This window comes from Phyllobates terribilis, unplaced genomic scaffold, assembly GCF_046119375.1.
Source record: "Phyllobates terribilis strain yellow unplaced genomic scaffold, ASM4611937v1 Scaffold_3__8_contigs__length_932513732, whole genome shotgun sequence".
In the NCBI taxonomy this organism is placed as follows: Eukaryota; Metazoa; Chordata; class Amphibia; order Anura; family Dendrobatidae; genus Phyllobates; species Phyllobates terribilis.
In genome coordinates this window covers 366,062,914-366,080,710 of record NW_027362763.1, presented here as the reverse complement: position 1 = coordinate 366,080,710, position 17,797 = coordinate 366,062,914, and the positions used below count along the sequence as shown (strand labels likewise).

The 17,797-nt window shown below is 38.1% G+C and overlaps 1 protein-coding gene across 4 annotated transcripts in view; it reads right to left on the bottom strand.

The window, feature by feature from the left end:
- The window catches only part of MYOM2 (myomesin 2), a 286,047-nt gene that overhangs the window by 44,767 nt on the left and 223,483 nt on the right, over positions 1 to 17,797 (bottom strand). For all 4 annotated transcript variants that reach the window (XM_073675391.1, XM_073675390.1, XM_073675389.1 and 1 more), the window contains 6 exons: positions 16,815 to 16,951; positions 12,298 to 12,442; positions 12,025 to 12,084; positions 7,845 to 7,912; positions 6,167 to 6,280; positions 1,561 to 1,648 (listed from right to left, as the gene is read on the bottom strand). In XM_073675391.1, coding sequence (XP_073531492.1) covers positions 1,561 to 1,648; positions 6,167 to 6,280; positions 7,845 to 7,912; positions 12,025 to 12,084; positions 12,298 to 12,442; positions 16,815 to 16,951 — 612 coding nt within the window. The remainder of the gene's footprint in view (positions 1 to 1,560; positions 1,649 to 6,166; positions 6,281 to 7,844; positions 7,913 to 12,024; positions 12,085 to 12,297; positions 12,443 to 16,814; positions 16,952 to 17,797) is intronic.

Genomic DNA, 17,797 nt, shown 5'->3' with positions numbered 1-17,797 from the left:
ATTGTATATCTACAGAAGGAACATTTCTGTTTTAGTCAAGCATGTGATGAGCGTGACATGCAAAAAAAATCATGCATTAATCTTACTCAATGAATTCGTAAGAAAAAAGTGCAAGATTTCTTATTGGACTTTGTTTACACAGCAAAACCCTAATTGCTGTTTCAAGAAAAATGTTTAGTCAGGTAAATGTCAACAAAAAGATAATTCTTCATAGACTGGATGTTATTACAGTGCTGCACAAACAGTTGAGCTGGAAATTGAACACTAAGATAGAAATACATAAATTAATATTTTTATAGGAAGTGACATGATGCGTGGTCTGATAAATAAAGTTTCCTGAGATCAGCTATCAAGTTTTCAACAAAAATTTTGAAGAAAGTACACCCATGATATGTACTGTGTGTGTACTGGTAAATATGTATGTGGTGTGTGAAATTTTTAATGCTTTTTTATATTGCCATTGTCCCAGGGATATAGAAATAGAAATTACTAGCGGTATGGATAAACTGGTACATGAGAAGGAACTTATGGCCTTGAAAGTATTAGAATTCTGATCTAGAAAAAGACAACCACTTTCCATACTGTATGCTCAATTAAGTCACTACAGCTATAATGAATCCGTAGTTCAGGACGCCATTTTATTAGACAGAGAAAGCAGCTTAAAAAATCATCTTCTGCTCTGGAGGACTTAATGTGATTGTGCATTAAATTATTTGATTGACAGCTCTATAGTATTTCATGCGTGGTCACCTATATCTTCTCTTGCTTCTGTCAGCAGATCATCTGGAGTATTAGTAGCCAAACCCATAGCCATACAATGATGAATGGTGGTTTTGTCCTTTCAGAGCAAACCATTCAAGCTCAAAATGACCTATTTAACCTCAACCATCCTCATAAAATCTCCTAAAAGGCATCACTGGTTGACAAGAATAGGGTCTGTGGTACATGTCAATTTACTGTCTTTGGTCTTGCAGCAGGCACAATTGCTGTGTTCGCAATGGAAGCAGATTGCTGTACTGCGGCAGGACAATCATTTGTATCGCCACTGCTTCGAGCTGCATATTAATCAATATTATTGAATGGGACTGTGATGTGCTGCAATGACTGCACAGGTGCGGGAGTTGTGCATTCATCATAGTGCGCCATTAGTCCGAGCCTAATCCATATGTCGAACTTTAAGCTACTTTCACCACTAAATTGATGTCCATCAGAGAGATACTAAATAACTAAAGTCCTAATACAAATACGCTTACTAAATTCAGCGTGTGAATAATAACCCAGCTGAATAACCACTGCCAATATTTTTTATTTTATTTCTGTGTCACTGTATATAATGAATAAGAGAGTAAATGATGTCCTTGGACGAAGATGTGTCCTTGTGTGCTTGGGCATTTGGCCATAATCAATGTACAGTCTATAGACCAACGTGAGCATTATACATGGCAGGATTAAGTAGTACATCTCTGTCCTTTACCGTCAGGGTTATTTAGCATCACTAGGCTATTTTCTTTTTCTAAGAATGTTGCATCTCTTGCAGTAAAGAAAAATGTGCGTGCTTACCTTTTCCAGAGAGATCAAGAGTAGATACATCTTGACCTCTGTCATCTTTCAACGTAGCCTTATATTCAGCTTGATCTTTCTTAGTCAGCTATAAATAATAAATAGAAAAGAATATTTAGACTATTTTACATTTAAATAAAAAAAAAATGTTAGAAAAATGGCAAAGAAAAGCATGAAAATGCTTAAGACATGGAATATCACAGTGATTTACTGCAGTGCAAATGAATTTCCTGTTTTGTTTTGCTTTTCTTTTAATCACGTTGGAGCAATTGCCCATGTGGACATTTTTTCAGGTGATTTAAAAAAAATGATGTACTGCATTAACCATCACCCCCCCGGAAAGGGATTTTTCTGTCAATATGGCCATGTGAGGGCTTATTTTTTGTGGAACAAGTAGCACTTTTGAAGAACACCATTGATTTTACCATATAGTACCATATAGTAATTGAAAATGGGAAAAAATTCCAAGTGCAATGAAATTGCAAAAAAAGTGCAAGTCCACAATTGTTTTTTTGTTTTTTTTATTTACCATGTTCACTAAATGCTAACTTACTATTATGCTTTTCCAGGTCATTACGAGTCTGTAGATACCAAACATGTATAGGCTCTTTTTTTTTTTTAAGTGGTGAAAAAAATCCAAAGTTTGTAAAAGAAATGTCGCCATTTTCCGAGACCCGTAGCGTCTCCATTTTTCTAGATCTGGGACTGGGAGAGAGCTTATTATTTCCAGCCCGAGCTGACATTTTATTGATTACATTTTGGGGTAGATACAATATTTTGATTATCCGTTATTGCATTTTAATGCAATGTTGCAGCAGCCAAAAAAACATACAGTGGGTACGGAAAGTATTCAGACACCTTTTTTTTTTAATAAATTTTTGCAAATTTATTAAAAAAGAAAAACTGAAATATCACATGGTCATAAGTATTCAGACCCCTTGCTCAGTATTGAGTAGAAGCACCGTTTTGAGCTAGTACAGCCATGAGTCTTCTTCGGAATGATGCAACAAGTTTTTCACACCTGGATTTGGGGATCCTCTGCCATTCGTCCTTGCAGATCCTCTCCAGTTCCGTCAGGTTGGATGGTGAACGTTGGTGGACAGCCATTTTCAGGTCTCTCCAGAGATGCTCAATTGGGTTTAGGTCACGGCTCTGGCTGGGCCAGTCAAGAATGGTCACAGAGTTGTTCTGAAGCCACTTCTTTGTTATTTTAGCTGTGTGGTCATTGTCTTGTTGGAAGGTGAACCTGTGGCCAAGTCTGAGGTCCAGAGCACTCTGGAAGAGGTACTTGGCCGCATTCATGTTTCCTTCAATTGCAACCAGTCGTCCTGTCCCTGCAGCTGAAAAACACCCCCATAGCATGCTGCTGCCACCACCATGTTTCAGTGTTGGGATTGTATTGGGCAGCAGGTGATGAGCAGTGCCTCATTTTCTCCACACATACCACTTAGAATTATCACCAAAAAGTTCTATCTTCATCTCATCAGACCAGAGAATCTTATTTCTCATAGCCTGGGAGTCCTTCATGTGTTTTTGAGCAAACTCAATGCAGGCTTTCATATGTCTTGCACTGAGGAGAGGCTTCCGTCGGGCCACTCTGCCATAAAGGCCCGAATGGTGGAGGGCTGCAGTGATAGTTGACTTTGTGAAACTTTCTCCCATCGCCCTACTGCATCTCTGGAGCTCAGCCACAGTGATCTTGGGGTTTGCTTAGTTTGGCTGGACAGCCAGGTCTAGGAAGACTTCTGGCGGTCCCAAACTTCATCCATTTAATGATTATGTAGGCCACTGTGCTCTTTGGAATCTTGAGTAATGCAGAAATTATTTTGTAACCTTGGCCAGATCTGTGCCTTGCCACAATTCTGTCTCTGAGCTCCTTGGGCAGTTCCTTTGAGCTCATGATTCTCATTTGGTCTGACATGCACTGTGAGCTGTGAGGTCTTATATAGACAGGTGTGTGCCTTTCCAAATCAAGTCCTATCAGTTTAATTAAACACAACTGGACTCCAATGAAGGAGTAGAATCACCTGAAGGAGGATCACAAGGAAATGGACAGCATGTGACTTAAATATGAGTGTCTGAGCAAAGGGTCTTAATACTTATGACCATGTGATATTTCAGTTTTTCTTTTTTAATAAATTTGCAAACATTTCTACATTTCTGTGTTTTTTCAGTCAAGATGGGGTGCAGAGTGTACTTTAATGAGAAAAAAAATGAACTTTTTAGAATTTACCAGATGGCTGCAATGAAACAAACAGTGAAAAATTTAAAGGGGTCTGAATACTTTCCGTACCCACTGTAATTCCAGCGTTTTTTGTTTTTTTCTTTTATGCCGTTTACTGATTGGATTAATTTACTTTATATTTTTATAGATTTTACAATTATGAATGCAGCAATATCAAATATACAGTGAAGGAAATAATTATTTGATCCCTTGCTGTTTTTGTAAGTTTGCCCACTGACAAAGACATGAACAGTCTATAATTTTAAGGGTAGGTTAATTTTAACATTGAGAGATAGAATATCCAAAAAAAAATCAAGAAAATCATATTGTATAAATTAGATACATTTATTTGCATTTTGCAGTGAGAAATAAGTATTTGATCCCTCTGGCAAACAACACTTAATACTTGGTGGCAAAACCCTTGTTGGCAAGCACAGCAGTCAGACATTTTTTGTAGTTGATGATGAGGGTTGCGCACATGTCAGGAGGAATTTTGGTCCACTCCTCTTTGCAGATCATCTCTAAATCATTCAGATCTTGAGGCTGTCGCTTGGCAACTCGGAGCTTCAACTCCCTCCATAAGTTTTCTATGGGATTAAGGTCTGGAGACTGGCAAGGCCACTTCATGACCTTAATGTGCTTCTTTTTGAGCAACTCCTTTGTTACCTTGGCTGTATGTTTTGGGTCATTGTCTTGCTGGAAGACCCAGCCATGACCAATTTTTAATGTCCTGGCAGAAGGAAGGAGGTTGTCACTCAGGATTTTACAGTACATGGCTCCATTCATTCTCCCATTGATGTGGTGAAGTAGTTCTGTGCCCGTAGCAAAGAAACACCCCCAAAACATAATGTTTCCACCTCCATGCTTGACAGTGGGGATAGTGTTCTTTGGGTCATAGGCAGCATTTCTCTTCCTCCAAATACAGTGAGTTGAGTTAATGCCAAAGAGCTCAATTTTTGTCTCATCTGACCACACTACCTTCTCCCAATAACTCACAGAATCATCCAGGTTTTCATTGGTAAACTTCAGACGGGCCTGCACATGTGCCTTCTTGAGCAAGGGGACCTTGTGGGCACTGCAGGATTTTAAACCTTTAAGGTGTAATATGTTACCAATGGTTTTCTTGGTGACTGTGGTCCCAGCTGCCTTGAGATCATTAACAAGTTCCCCCCGTGTAGTTTTAGGCTAATCTCTCACTTTCCTCATGATCAAGGATACCCCACGAGGTGAGATTTTGCATGGTGCCCCAGATCGTTGTCGATTGACAGTCATTTTGTATTTCTTCCATTTTCTTACTATTGCACCAACAGTTGTCTCCTTCTCACCCAGCGTCTTACTAATGGTTTTGTAGCACAGTCCAGCTTTGTGCAGGTCTATGATCTTGTCCCTGACATCCTTAAAAAGCTCTTCGGACTTGCCCATGTTGTAGAGGTTAGAGTCTGACTGATTAATTGAGTCTGTGGACAGGAGTCTTTTATACAGGTGACTATGTAAGACAGCTATCTTTAATGCAGGTAACAAGTTGATTAGGAGCATCTAACTGGTCTGTAGGAGCCAGAACTCATAATGGTTTGTAGGGGATCAAATACTTATTTCTCACTGCAAAATGCAAATAAATTTATCTAATTTATACAATGTGATTTACTTGATTTTTTGGGGGGGGGATATTCTATCTCTCAGTGTTAAAATTAACTTACCCTTAAAATTATACACTGTTCATGTCTTTGTCAGTGGGCAAACTTACAAAAACAGCAAGGGATCAAATAATTATTTCCTTCACTGTATGTATTTTTTAGTGTTTTATTTTGAATGAGGCAAAAGAGGGGTGATTTGAACTTTTGTGTTTTTTTTCTATATTTTCAATATTTTTAAAAACTTTTTTTTAAACTTTTTACTGGCTTCAATAGTCCCCTAAGGAGACTTGAAGCTGTGATCATCCGATCTGGTCTAGAAAGAATTAGCTTGGTATTAAAGGGGTGTTCTCACGTTTGTAAATCATCCCCTAACCATAGGATGAGAATAACTTTCTGATTGTTGGAGGTCTGACTGCTTAAGCCCTTAGTGATCCTGGGAACTCTTTGGAGCCCCGTGTGAATTGAGCGGAAGATAAATCCTAAGCACTACAACTCCATTCAGTGTTAATAGGAGCATCGGAGATTATCGAGGTCAGCACCCCCATTAGAATAAATGGAGCAGCACTGCACATGATCGACCTTCTCTACATTCATCTGGGGTTCTTCAGAACCCTGTTACCCTGGATCGCTACGGGCCCTGCTGGGGGCAGTCTCTTCCCCCAACGGTCAGAAAGTTATCCACTTTAAGTAAAACATCAGATAATTTACCATTTAATTTCGAACCTACTTAAAAGATCTAAGTATGTACCTTTGGAATACGGAATATGCACACTCCTTGCTGCAGATCTGGGACATCCAGAGCTTCAACTGGTACCTCAGCTTTATACCACTTAAACACTGTTTCCTTCTTAGTGTTTGCTACCTGTAAAAGCAATTGCATTACTAATGAATTTCTGAAAGTAGAATTATAATAAAGTCCAACTAAACTTTAAATGATTCATTCATTTATGTATTCATTCATTCATTTTTTGTTATTACTAATTATGAGGCTGTGTGCAGACAACTGTGTATTCTCTCATCGAAGAGAATATGGTCGAATTCCACTCTGATCAAACTCTGATCAGAGTATGATTCGATTCTCTCAGATGAGGAGAAGAAGGAGAAAAAATTTCTTCATCTTCTACATTTCACCAGATGTCATCCGAGTGCAGTTTGATGATTTCCACAGACTGATGTTTTGTCGGGTTGCACTCGAATGAAAAATAAAAATATGGCCATGTGCAAGAGTCCTTATAAGGAGAATATTTTCAGGTAGATCATTTCAAGAAGAGAATATACAGTATATATATATATATATATATATATATATATATGTATAGTATCAATATTTATAGAAAGAGAAGAAAATATGGCGCTCACCAGTCCTGTTAAATGATTCCAAGTTTTATTCAAGTATCAAATTAAAAACCAATGGCAGGGGAGAGAGTGGCACATCTGATGGCTGATGGCCATTTTGTGCCTATCTGCGCTCAAACGGGTCCATGAAACTGATTCCATGACCCGTTGAAATGCAGATAGGCTCGAAACGGCCGTCATGCATCAGCTGTGCCATTCTCTCCCCTGCCATATGTTTTTAATGCGATACTTGAAAAAATCTTTTAACAGGACTGGTGAGTGCCATTTTTTCTTCTGTTTCTCATATTACATGGACTAATCTTGGATGAGCACACGGTTCCTGCTGTTTGTGGATCAGCTCCACACTTAGCACACATAGAACCACTTTTTTTCATGGTGCCATTTTTTTCCTCCTTGTTGTATCAATATGTAGGTTAAAAGGGAATGGCGTGAGCAAATAAAGGACTAAACCATTATTTGGATGGCCATCTTATTTAATCTCTGAGCACACTCATGATAATTGAGTTAAGGTGCACTGTTATTTATGCATCACCCAGTTGCTTTCATTTGAATATGACTACAATGTTTCTTCTCACATCGAGTCACTTTGAGTTCATCATTCTAAATAGGAACTCTCAGGCATCACTTCTTTTCCAGTGGCATGGGATATTGAGTTGAGTTTGGTCTTAGTGTCTTTTACATGTCAAAACACCAAATTCTACTGCTACTCTTGTAACCAGTATAGCCAACAACCCTGTATGGCCATGCACCAGAGCCGGACATCTTTCAGGTACACAACATCAAATACCCACAGCACTTTTTAACTGCATATTTAGTCTTGTGGAATCCTTAATAAGTGTCAGACTCTCAGCATGAGAAGTTTATTCAACTTACTGATAGAAAATATATTTGACTTAGAAATTCAAAATATTTTAGTAGCCAGATAGTGGCCTCTAATTAACTGTGGTATCTCGCACATTAGCTGTGGAGCAGCAGGGGTGAGGTAGTGTATATCTCAGCTCCTATATATTTGATAGTTAGCATATTATACAATTTTCACTGGTACACAATGATTTAATATATATACATACCTTGCAAACAAGCAATACTTCACATTCTTCTGTAACATCCCAATACAAATATTCCAAGAAATGAGGACCTGCAGATTACACAAATAAATCTAATATGAAAATTTTTGATATACGCTCATAATAATTTGCATTAATTGTATACTACAATAAGTGGTAAGAGCTGAGGGAGTAATTCTGAGTAGATAGAGATTACTGAGTACTACAAATAAAGAGTGGGAATAGAGTCGTGTATGATGAAAAATCACCTAATAATGGGAAGTGGATTGATTTCAAATGAATAACTGAGATAACTATTCTCCTAGGACATTAACACAATATTAAATTGAAATAATAATTCTCTAGTAAATCCAAGTATACTCATTTCCAAGTCTTTTATATGGGTTTTTCTGTTTTCTGTAAAAGAATGTAGCTATTATATACTTTATCTGTCATTGCTTATATGGTGTTGTACATATTGTAATCAGTTATTGTCCATGATGGGACTTAGCATCTAGCTTACGTATCTCAGACACACAGTAGGACACATAAAATAGTAGTCTAATAACCTATCAATATGTTTTACAGTGTAGAAATTAGAAGTACACTGACTTAAAAAGGAGCTTCATTGGATTTTTCTTTTTTTTTATTTTAAACCGAGTACCTCTTCAATTTGGCATTACTCCAATGATTCTAGAAGAATTCTTTTTATTTTACTCTGTGCCGCTCCGTTCCAAAGTTATACCCCCAAAAAATAAAGATGCAATTTTTCCATTCAACCAACTGGACATGTACTACAGAATTTTTCTGTGAGTGTTTACTTTTTCTCCTCTGACACTGGACCATCAAAACATGTCCGCATCCATATAAAAGTTCTACGCCATGTTATTTAAAGGGAAAATGTGCATTTTTATTAGCAGGTGGCATAATTTTGGTATGGAAGGGCAAAACAGAAAAGGAAAAACTGCTCTTGGACTCCAACAGAATCTAAAAGTGAAGTAGCCACAGCTCTTGTGCACTGCTGTACACCTTAGACTGGTTTTATCTGCACTATGATGCCCTTGGCGCCATGTGTGCAGGAAATTGCAGCATAGCTTTATTCTTTGTCCTTCAAACCCCACATTCAAGCCCTTACTGCCTCTTGCCGCATCCAATTCAAAAACATTTCCAGAATCTGCTCTTTTTTTCAACTTTCAATCATGAAAAATGTAACTGATTATTATTTCCCAACTAGAATATTGCAACATCCTTCTCTGTGGCCTTGTATCTTTCATTCTTGTGCCCCTCCAATCCATCTTTAACTTTGCTGCCCAAATACGCCACCACTTCTCTCATTACTCCTCTACCAATCTCTTCACTGGCTCCCCATTACCCAGAGAATTCAGTGTCCACTATTAACAAGACCATCCATAACCAGTCCACCCCATACATCTCCGACCTAATCTCCCAATACCATACATCTCCAATCCTTACAAGAAGTCATTCTTTGCTCCCTTCTTTTGTGTTCCTCACGCAACAATCTCCAAGATTTCTCTGGTGCTTTCCACATACTTCAGAATTAATAGACACAACCAATCAGACTCTCTTCAAAGTTTTAAACCTTTCCAACCTGGAAATCCACCTCTTCAACAAAGCCTACAACTTGCAATAACTCTGCTGTCATTACATTGCCGTATCAGCAGCTTCCACCCTCACTTGTCTCCATCCGCCTCCCATGTACTGTAGATTGCATGCCTTTTCTTCCACAGTCATCTCTTCAAATGTACCTGTCAGTCACTCCCTTAGCCATGTTTAGTTAGACTTTTTGAAGTTTGTTATGTATTGTTAATTGATCATATGCATTGTAAACACATTTTTACATGTATAGTGCCATGAAGGGTTTAAAAAAAAACCTTCTTTCCCAGCAGCAATTGGTTTAAAAAAATAAACTGTACTTTTTATCACCCTCCCCATGTTCAGATCTGAATCTATGCTGCTGCTCTCTGTGTCTGTTACTGATGTTACATTAAAATTGCTGCAGACAATAATTCAGTTCAGCGGTTAAGTTGACAGCATGAGTATTTTCCATCAGTATTTGTAAGCCAAAACCAGGAGTGGGTGAAAAATTCAGAAGTAGTTCATGTGTTTCTATTAAGTCACAGTCACACGTTCAGTATTTGGTAAGTATTTTACGTCAGTATTTGTAAGCCAAAACCAGGAGCGGAACAATCAGAGGAAAAGTATAATGGAAACATTGTAACAGAGTGCCACCCTCAGATTGTTTTCATGGACCATACTGTAATCAGGCCGATATTAGCATTTTCTGTCCTGCATCTGGTGGGGGCATGTGTGTCTTTGTTCCTCTCTGCAGGGGGCCTCCATAATACACAACCCTGTAAACAGGCTGGAGATTGGGCTTCTGGAACATTGTTCATTCTTTAAGCTATCTGTAGCAAATGTTTAAGGGGGTGGGTGTATCTCTGCCCAACCAGGGGGCTGATCCAAAGAGAGGTAGAACAATAAGCTATAGGTTTGGTTTGTTAGTTGATGGTTTGTCTTGTGAAGGGTGAGGATCGGCTGCGGCGGCCAGTTTCTGGGGCCAGTTTATTGACTATTGGAGATTGTGGATCAGTCGACACATGGTATTGTGATGTCTTACCCACCCTGCTAGATTTGAGGAACGAAGAACTGTTGTTGCATTTTCCTTGGTGTCTGATTACCTGGTGGCACCCAGAATTTGTTCCTTTTGTTGCAGTCACATTGCAGACTCTAACGAATCGAATCTATGTTTGGTGGAATATTCTCCCAGTCCCAATAAAGGTCTTTTGAATTTTTTACCGGTCTGCTGTCCCTGTCTGCTCTGTCATGTACCCCGTCACATACATATTCACCACTTCTGCATTTTTCACCCACTCCTGGTTTTGGCTTACAAATACTGATGTAAAATACTGACCAAATACTGAACTTGTGAAAGTGACCTTAGTGAAAACAGCAACTAAAATCATAGAAACTCTGACATTCTTTTCTTATGTTTTTACATATAGTGGTAGATTTTGGTGTCCATTAAAGGGTACCCCTGTGTAGCTCATTGCTTAATGCTAATTGGATTGTCCTAACGTAGCAAAAATCTGATATCTTTATCAGAAACAGAGCCATTTCTGCCCATTTGTATATCTCGTATTGCTGTTGATACCTATTTAAGTGAATAGAGCTGAACTGCAATACTAGACACCAGGAGCAGGCATAGACAGAAGAGGGTACTTGTGCAAGAACATTATATGGGTGTTTTGCAGTCCACTAGCTCATCATAACGCACAATTCCAGGGAGGTGGTAGTGAGCCCCCTAATCTCTTGGGCTACGGTTCAGATGCCCAGATTGCACCAATAGTATATCCACTCCTGTTAGACACATGGATTGACGTGGCAATGACATTTTTATTTTTAGCCTGGAGACCTTCAAATGATTTGCATGAGTTCTGTTTTAAAGCTACTAGCAAGGTAATGTATTGCGCGGTAACAGCATCACATTAAAATGATCAACTGTATTATATTAAATATGTGAATTGTATAAATGATTATGTCCTATAAAGCGGCATGAAAATAATTTTCAAAAGCTTGATATGATGAGATTGTAGGAAACACTTTAATCAGAGTTATTTGCATAAAGGAATGAATAGACACTACTTTTCCACTTTCCGTTAAGTGTAATGGTGTGTGTTCAAATTCCATTTCAAATGATGAATTTCTGCAATTATTGAATGAGAAATTTATAGGATAATTTTTTGCAATTTACTGCCAATTGTACCATGTTAATGAACCCGCTTTTATAAAGCAGGTATAATATGGATAACAACTTAACCCATGTAACTCTTTAAAGAAGCTCATTTCCTGCTCAGAATTCATTAATATTTATACAGATTTACAATGGTATTTGCTTTTGTTTGCACATTAATTTTGCAAATACTATAAGAAAGATTTATCTAGTTTTTAGGTGTAAATACATTGAAAAACACAGCATTTCAGATGAAAGCCATATTTGTGAAATCCTTTTTCTGACACATAAAGCCTATAATCAATAATAGGGTATTCCCTTTTGGCTTACACTACCTGAGGGGTGAATAATGGTGAACTTCTCACACATTTTGCCAATATTAATACATCTTTGAGCTGAATGCTTAATTTTCAGATTGTGGATTAAACTACTTTGAGACCTATTATACTTTACCTTGTTTTCTGATATATTCCTGTCTCTGAAATTCAGCTTCAGCCAGAAGTGCCTTAAATGCTGCAAATATATATAAAAAATCATGTAATATAATGTAATAAATCAGGTTATCACTGCTATTAAAAGAAGGAGTGACCATGCTAGAAAAATGTAAATAATTGAAAATAATTAAATATTGTGTATATTAGATTCTGAAGAACAAATATAATATTATATGACATCACTGTATAAAATTAAAGTTATTTGTGAATCATGTGAAAGCCAGCAACTTACCATCTCCAATGAGGACTAATGAGGACTGGTTCTTGGCTTTACCGTCATGAATCTGTACTGTATAGGTACCCTCATTTTCTACTGTAAATCGGTCCATTACCATTTCAATAGTGCCAGCAGCTCTATCAAACTTAATACGGTGACTCTGCAAAAGATAAAGCATTTGAATTCAGATTCCTGTCATATCAGCACATTTTAATGCTATATGGCCAGATGAAGCGCATAATAGCGCGAAACGACCGTCACCTGAATGCACCAGCATTCTCCCATGTAAAGTGAGCTGCTATTTTTTATCTAATAAAGTTATCAAGACTCTTTCGTTAAGTGCTGCTTTTCTTGAAGGATTATACAAACCATAGGAAGTCACATAATGCTCACGTGTAAAATCCCTCAGGGCAGGTGATCCATATGTAAACTTTATGGGAAACCCTTCTTGCTCCCTCTACAGTTCTCATCCTGCAGCAGTTTTGTAGCATATAACAAACAACTATATGCTATTTAACAAGCTCTGTTCCATTTTTTATGGTGAGGTGTTTCTAGCATTGTTTCTGTTCACTTGATTTTTTTCTTCATGCTTAGGGTTTTTTTTTCCTATAACAATGCATATGGATAAACACAGGAAAATGTTTCACCAAGAGCATGCTATGCTTGGCAAAATTCCAATTGCTAAACATGCACATTTCAAGATTTAAAAAAAACGAAAAAGCAGCTTTATATTTCCCTTTCATTTTGAAGTCAAGATTTGGCCGCAGCGCCAGGAAAAACTGCCATATGTTTCCAAAACCCCTCTAAGGCTACGTTCCCATGATGAGCATTGGGTGAGTTTTTGTTATTGCAGAATTTCTTCACCATTTCTCCACCTACAAGGTAAATTAGGTTACTTGCATTTCTTTCATTTTTGTTTTGAGTGCTCTTTTTTGCAAACGGTTTTATAGGTTACTTGCGTTTCTTTCATTTTAGTTTTGAGTGCATTTTTTTTACAAATGGTTGTATCTTGCTTTAAACCCTGCAGTTTTTGTATCTTTTTGGTATGTCATGTTTTAAAGGGAATCTGTCACCCCCTGGGACTTACTGGGAATCTGTCACCCCCTGGCATACTTCCACCCGTCATCGTTAGGAGCCATATGTATATATGTATAAACGTGTATATGTGTATATATATACAGTACAGACCAAAAGTTTGGACACACCTTCTCATTTAAAGATTTTTCTGTATTTTCATGACTATGAAAATTGTACATTCACACTGAAGGCATCAAAACTATGAATTAACACATGTAGAATTATATACTTAACATATATATACTGTGGAATTATATAGTTAACAAAAAGTGTGAAACAACTGAAAATATTTCTTATATTCTAGGTTCTTCAAAGTAGCCACCTTTTGCTTTGATGACTGCTTTGCACACTCTGGGCATTCTCTTGATAAGCTTCAAGAGGTAGTCACCGGAAATGGTCTTCCAACAATCTTGAAGGAGTTCCCAGAGATGCTTAGCACTTGTTGGCCCTTTTGCCTTCACTCTGCGGTCCAGCTCACCCCAAACCATCTCGATTGGGTTCATGTCTGGTGACTGTGGAGGCCAGGTCATCTGGCGTAGCACCCCATAACTCTCCTTCTTGGTCAAATAGCCCTTACACAGCCTGGAGGTGTGTTTGGGGTCATTGTCCTGTTGAAAAATAAATGATGGTCCAACTAAACGCAAACCGGATGGAATAGCATGCTGCTGCAAGATGCTGTGGTAGCCATGCTGGTTCAGTATGCCTTCAATTTTGAATAAATCCCCAACAGTGTCACCAGCAAAGAACCCCCACACCATCACACCTCCTCCTCCATGCTTCACTGTGGGAAACAGTCATGTAGAGTCCATCTGTTCACCTTTTCTGCGTCGCACAAAGACACGGTGGTTGGAACCAAAGATCTCAAATTTGGACTCATCAGACCAAAGCACATATTTCCACTGGTCTAATGTCCATTCCTTGTGTTCTTTAGCCCAAACAAGTCTCTTCTGCTTGTTGCCTGTCCTTAGCAGTGGTTTCCTAGCAGCTATTGTACCATGAAGGCTTGTTGCACAAAGTCTCCTCTTAACAGTTGTTGAAGAGATGTGTCTGCTGCTAGAACTCTGTGTGGCATTGACCTGGTCTCTAATCTGAGCTGCTGTTAATCTGCGATTTCTGAGGCTGGTGACTCGGATAAACTTATTCTCAGAAGCAGAGGTGACTCTTGGTCTTCCTTTCCTGGGGCAGTCCTCATGTGAGCCAGTTTCTTTGTAGCGCTTGATGGTTTTTGCAACTGCACTTGGGGACACTTTCAAAGTTTGCCCAATTTTTCAGACTGACTGACCTTCATTTCTTAAAGTAATGATGGCCACTCATTTTTCTTTACTTAGCTGCTTTTTTCTTGCCATAATACAAATTCTAACAGTCTATTTAGTAGGACTATCAGCTGTGTATCGACCAGACTTCTGCACAACACAACTGATGGTCCCAACCCTATTTATAAGGCAAGAAATCGCACTTATTAAACCTGACCGGGCACACCTGTGAAGTGAAAACCATTTCCGATGACTACCTCTTGAAGCTCATCAAGAGAATGCCCAGAGTGTGCAAAGCAGTCATCAAGGCAAAAGGTGGCTACTTTGAAGAACCTAGAATATAAGACATATTTTCAGTTGTTTCACACTTTTTTGTTAAGTATATAATTCCACATATGTTAATTCATAGTTTTGATGCCTTCAGTGTGAATGTACAATTTTCATAGTCATGAGAATACAGAAAAATCTTTAAATGAGAAGGTGTGTCCAAACTTTTGGTCTGTACTGTACATGTATATGTGTGTGTATATATACTGTATATATATATACTTATGCACGTGTATAAATATATATATATGGTTCCTAACGATGATGTTGCAGGGAGGAAGTGGGGAGAGCACCTTAGTGCTGCGCACACCGGAGATCACTGGAGTGAAAGTCACAGTGACTCGCCGGCGCCTGCGCACAAGATCCCTGCTGTACTATGAACGCAGAAGGGAGGAAGAAGTGCACCTTGCCTAAAAAGTGAAGTGTACAGGCGCGGGATATAGCTGCTGCAACTGCACGTCACAGGGCACTGTGATTTGCAGGGGAGGGAGGAAACATTATAATTAACAAAATAGCGGGAGATTTCTTCCAGGCCCGCAAGGCATTAAAAACCTCAATGAATAAAAAGAAATTTCACAGCAACCAGACCTCTAATATGAGGCATATAGGTATGTATAGATTTACATTTCTATCACCTGTATGCCCATATTAGTAGGTCAGATAAGTCCCAGGGGGGGAAAGATTCACTTTAAATAAAGCTGCTTTGTTTTTGATATTTCTTGGTACTTGGCTTTGATAAAACTTTATTGATACAGGCATATGAAGATTACATGTATTTTTAGCGCATATCCGCTAAAAACGCATGTATATTTTTTTCTTACAGATTTTCTGCATCTAATGCAAGTCTATGGGGATTTCTATGGGGATTTCTTCACATAAATGTCAGCATACCCCCAAGAGAAATTGATGTTGCGGATTTGAAACACACACCGCAGGTCAGATTACGCTGAGAAAAAAAAAAAGCATGAGATTCTTTAAATCCCATCCACTTTGCTTGAACTGTAAGAGAAAATACCCAGAGTCAAAAACTAACCAAAAACTCATCGTGGGAACACAGCCTTACAGTTGTTTTCAAGTTTGGCTTCTGTGTATTCAACCAACTCTTTATAACTTTTATGATACCTGATTTAGAGTAAAACTGCATTGCTGATGGATATTTCTTCGTAAACATTGATTTTTGTACCCTAACAATACCCAGAACAAGCAGAATCACAGCTTAATAACAAAAGTGGTGCATGTTCCCCTGAATCAGTTATTATTATTAATAGTCTATTGAAGCTTATAAAGCTTTTTCCGCCATTAATTCTGTTGATCTTACTGACAATGTGTTTGCAAGAATTGGAAAGCTTTTAATCTATTGTGGAACACAATAGGACTTTCAACCAATTCACTGCACAAGAAACTCCTGCTGTTACAGAAACATTGCTTTAGTGTGAAGGAAAAACAATAATTACATCTACTCCTTAAGGGGAAAACACAAATATATTTAGAGATTATGTAGCAGATCAATATGAGTTGTGGATTATTATAGAGATCAATATCCAAATGCCCACACAATTCCTTTTGGCAATAGGAAATATTACAATAATCTTTTGTTGATACTGTTGTATTTTAGTAGTTTATATTGTGGCAAAAAAAAGACATTGGGTTTTGGAAGACTGGATTAATTTGCTGCTAGCGCTATCCAGCTGTATTCTGAATCATATTATTATACTGAACAACAATTGGTGTAATTCTTCTTAAGGGACCCATCTTTCACTCCATTGCAATAAGATATGATATCAAGAAGTAGCAGAGGAACATATCCTTTTTTTTATAACATTACACTAAAACTCTTAAGAAAGATATCCTGCAGGAAAAAAGAAATCTACAAACCTCACTGTCTTTAATCTCCAAATCATTCACAACAAATCTAAAGCTTGCATCTGCAGACAAGTTGGGGGCTTCCAACCAGAAACGCACTCTGCCTTTCTCCAAAATTTCATAGGTCAATTCTGACTTCAGAGGAATAGCTAAAAGTAAATACACACGATGGAGGTAAGGAAAGCAAGAAGAACACAAGAATAAGCATTACCAATATTCTATCTTGCAATACATTAATGTATTTTGTTGACCAGTTAAAATGCCCCAAAATGGATTGTATAAGATTAGAAAAGATGGCCTGTATTTTGTTCAAGACACTGTACCACTTAGGTCATTGGTCTTTAACGTTGCAGCTCAATACCATTCACTTAAAAAAGACCTGCCATTAGGACAAAAGTGGCCAGTTTTAGTGCCTATTTTATTTCCCCTGCTCCCCTAAATATTCCATATTTTTTTGTTTTTTTATCTAATCCACCATAAGGTTCCAGAGATAATGGCCTTTTTCTTTAGTGCTAATTTTTATAGCCTTTATCAAGGGTGATGTGTCTCATCGAATTTTCTGGGGGCATGGCCCTAGACTGCTCAGCATCAATACTCTATGAGCCACGACCCTTTGGCCAAGATCATGAAAATGCTGTGTGATGTAGCTCGCTCTCAGCATATGAATACAAGTTGACACTTTCTCGGGCTGTGTTGTAAAAAACAGACCGGCAGTCTTTTTTTTTTTCTGCAAGGTCCTGTGCCTTTAACAGAATTTTGGAACTTGACTTTTTAATTGTATTAGAATAATAGGTCTGTATTCTTTCCTTAAAGGGAATCTGTCAACCCCATGGGCGATATCAGACCTCTACTATGGCGATACAGGGTATAGAAAAGTAAATCTATACATACCTATATAGCCCATAGTAGAGGTCTGATTGTACAGAAAAGCACTTTAATCCATTCCTTATTCTGCAGGCTTGGCGTCCGGGGGACGGCAAGCAATCCCTGCCTAT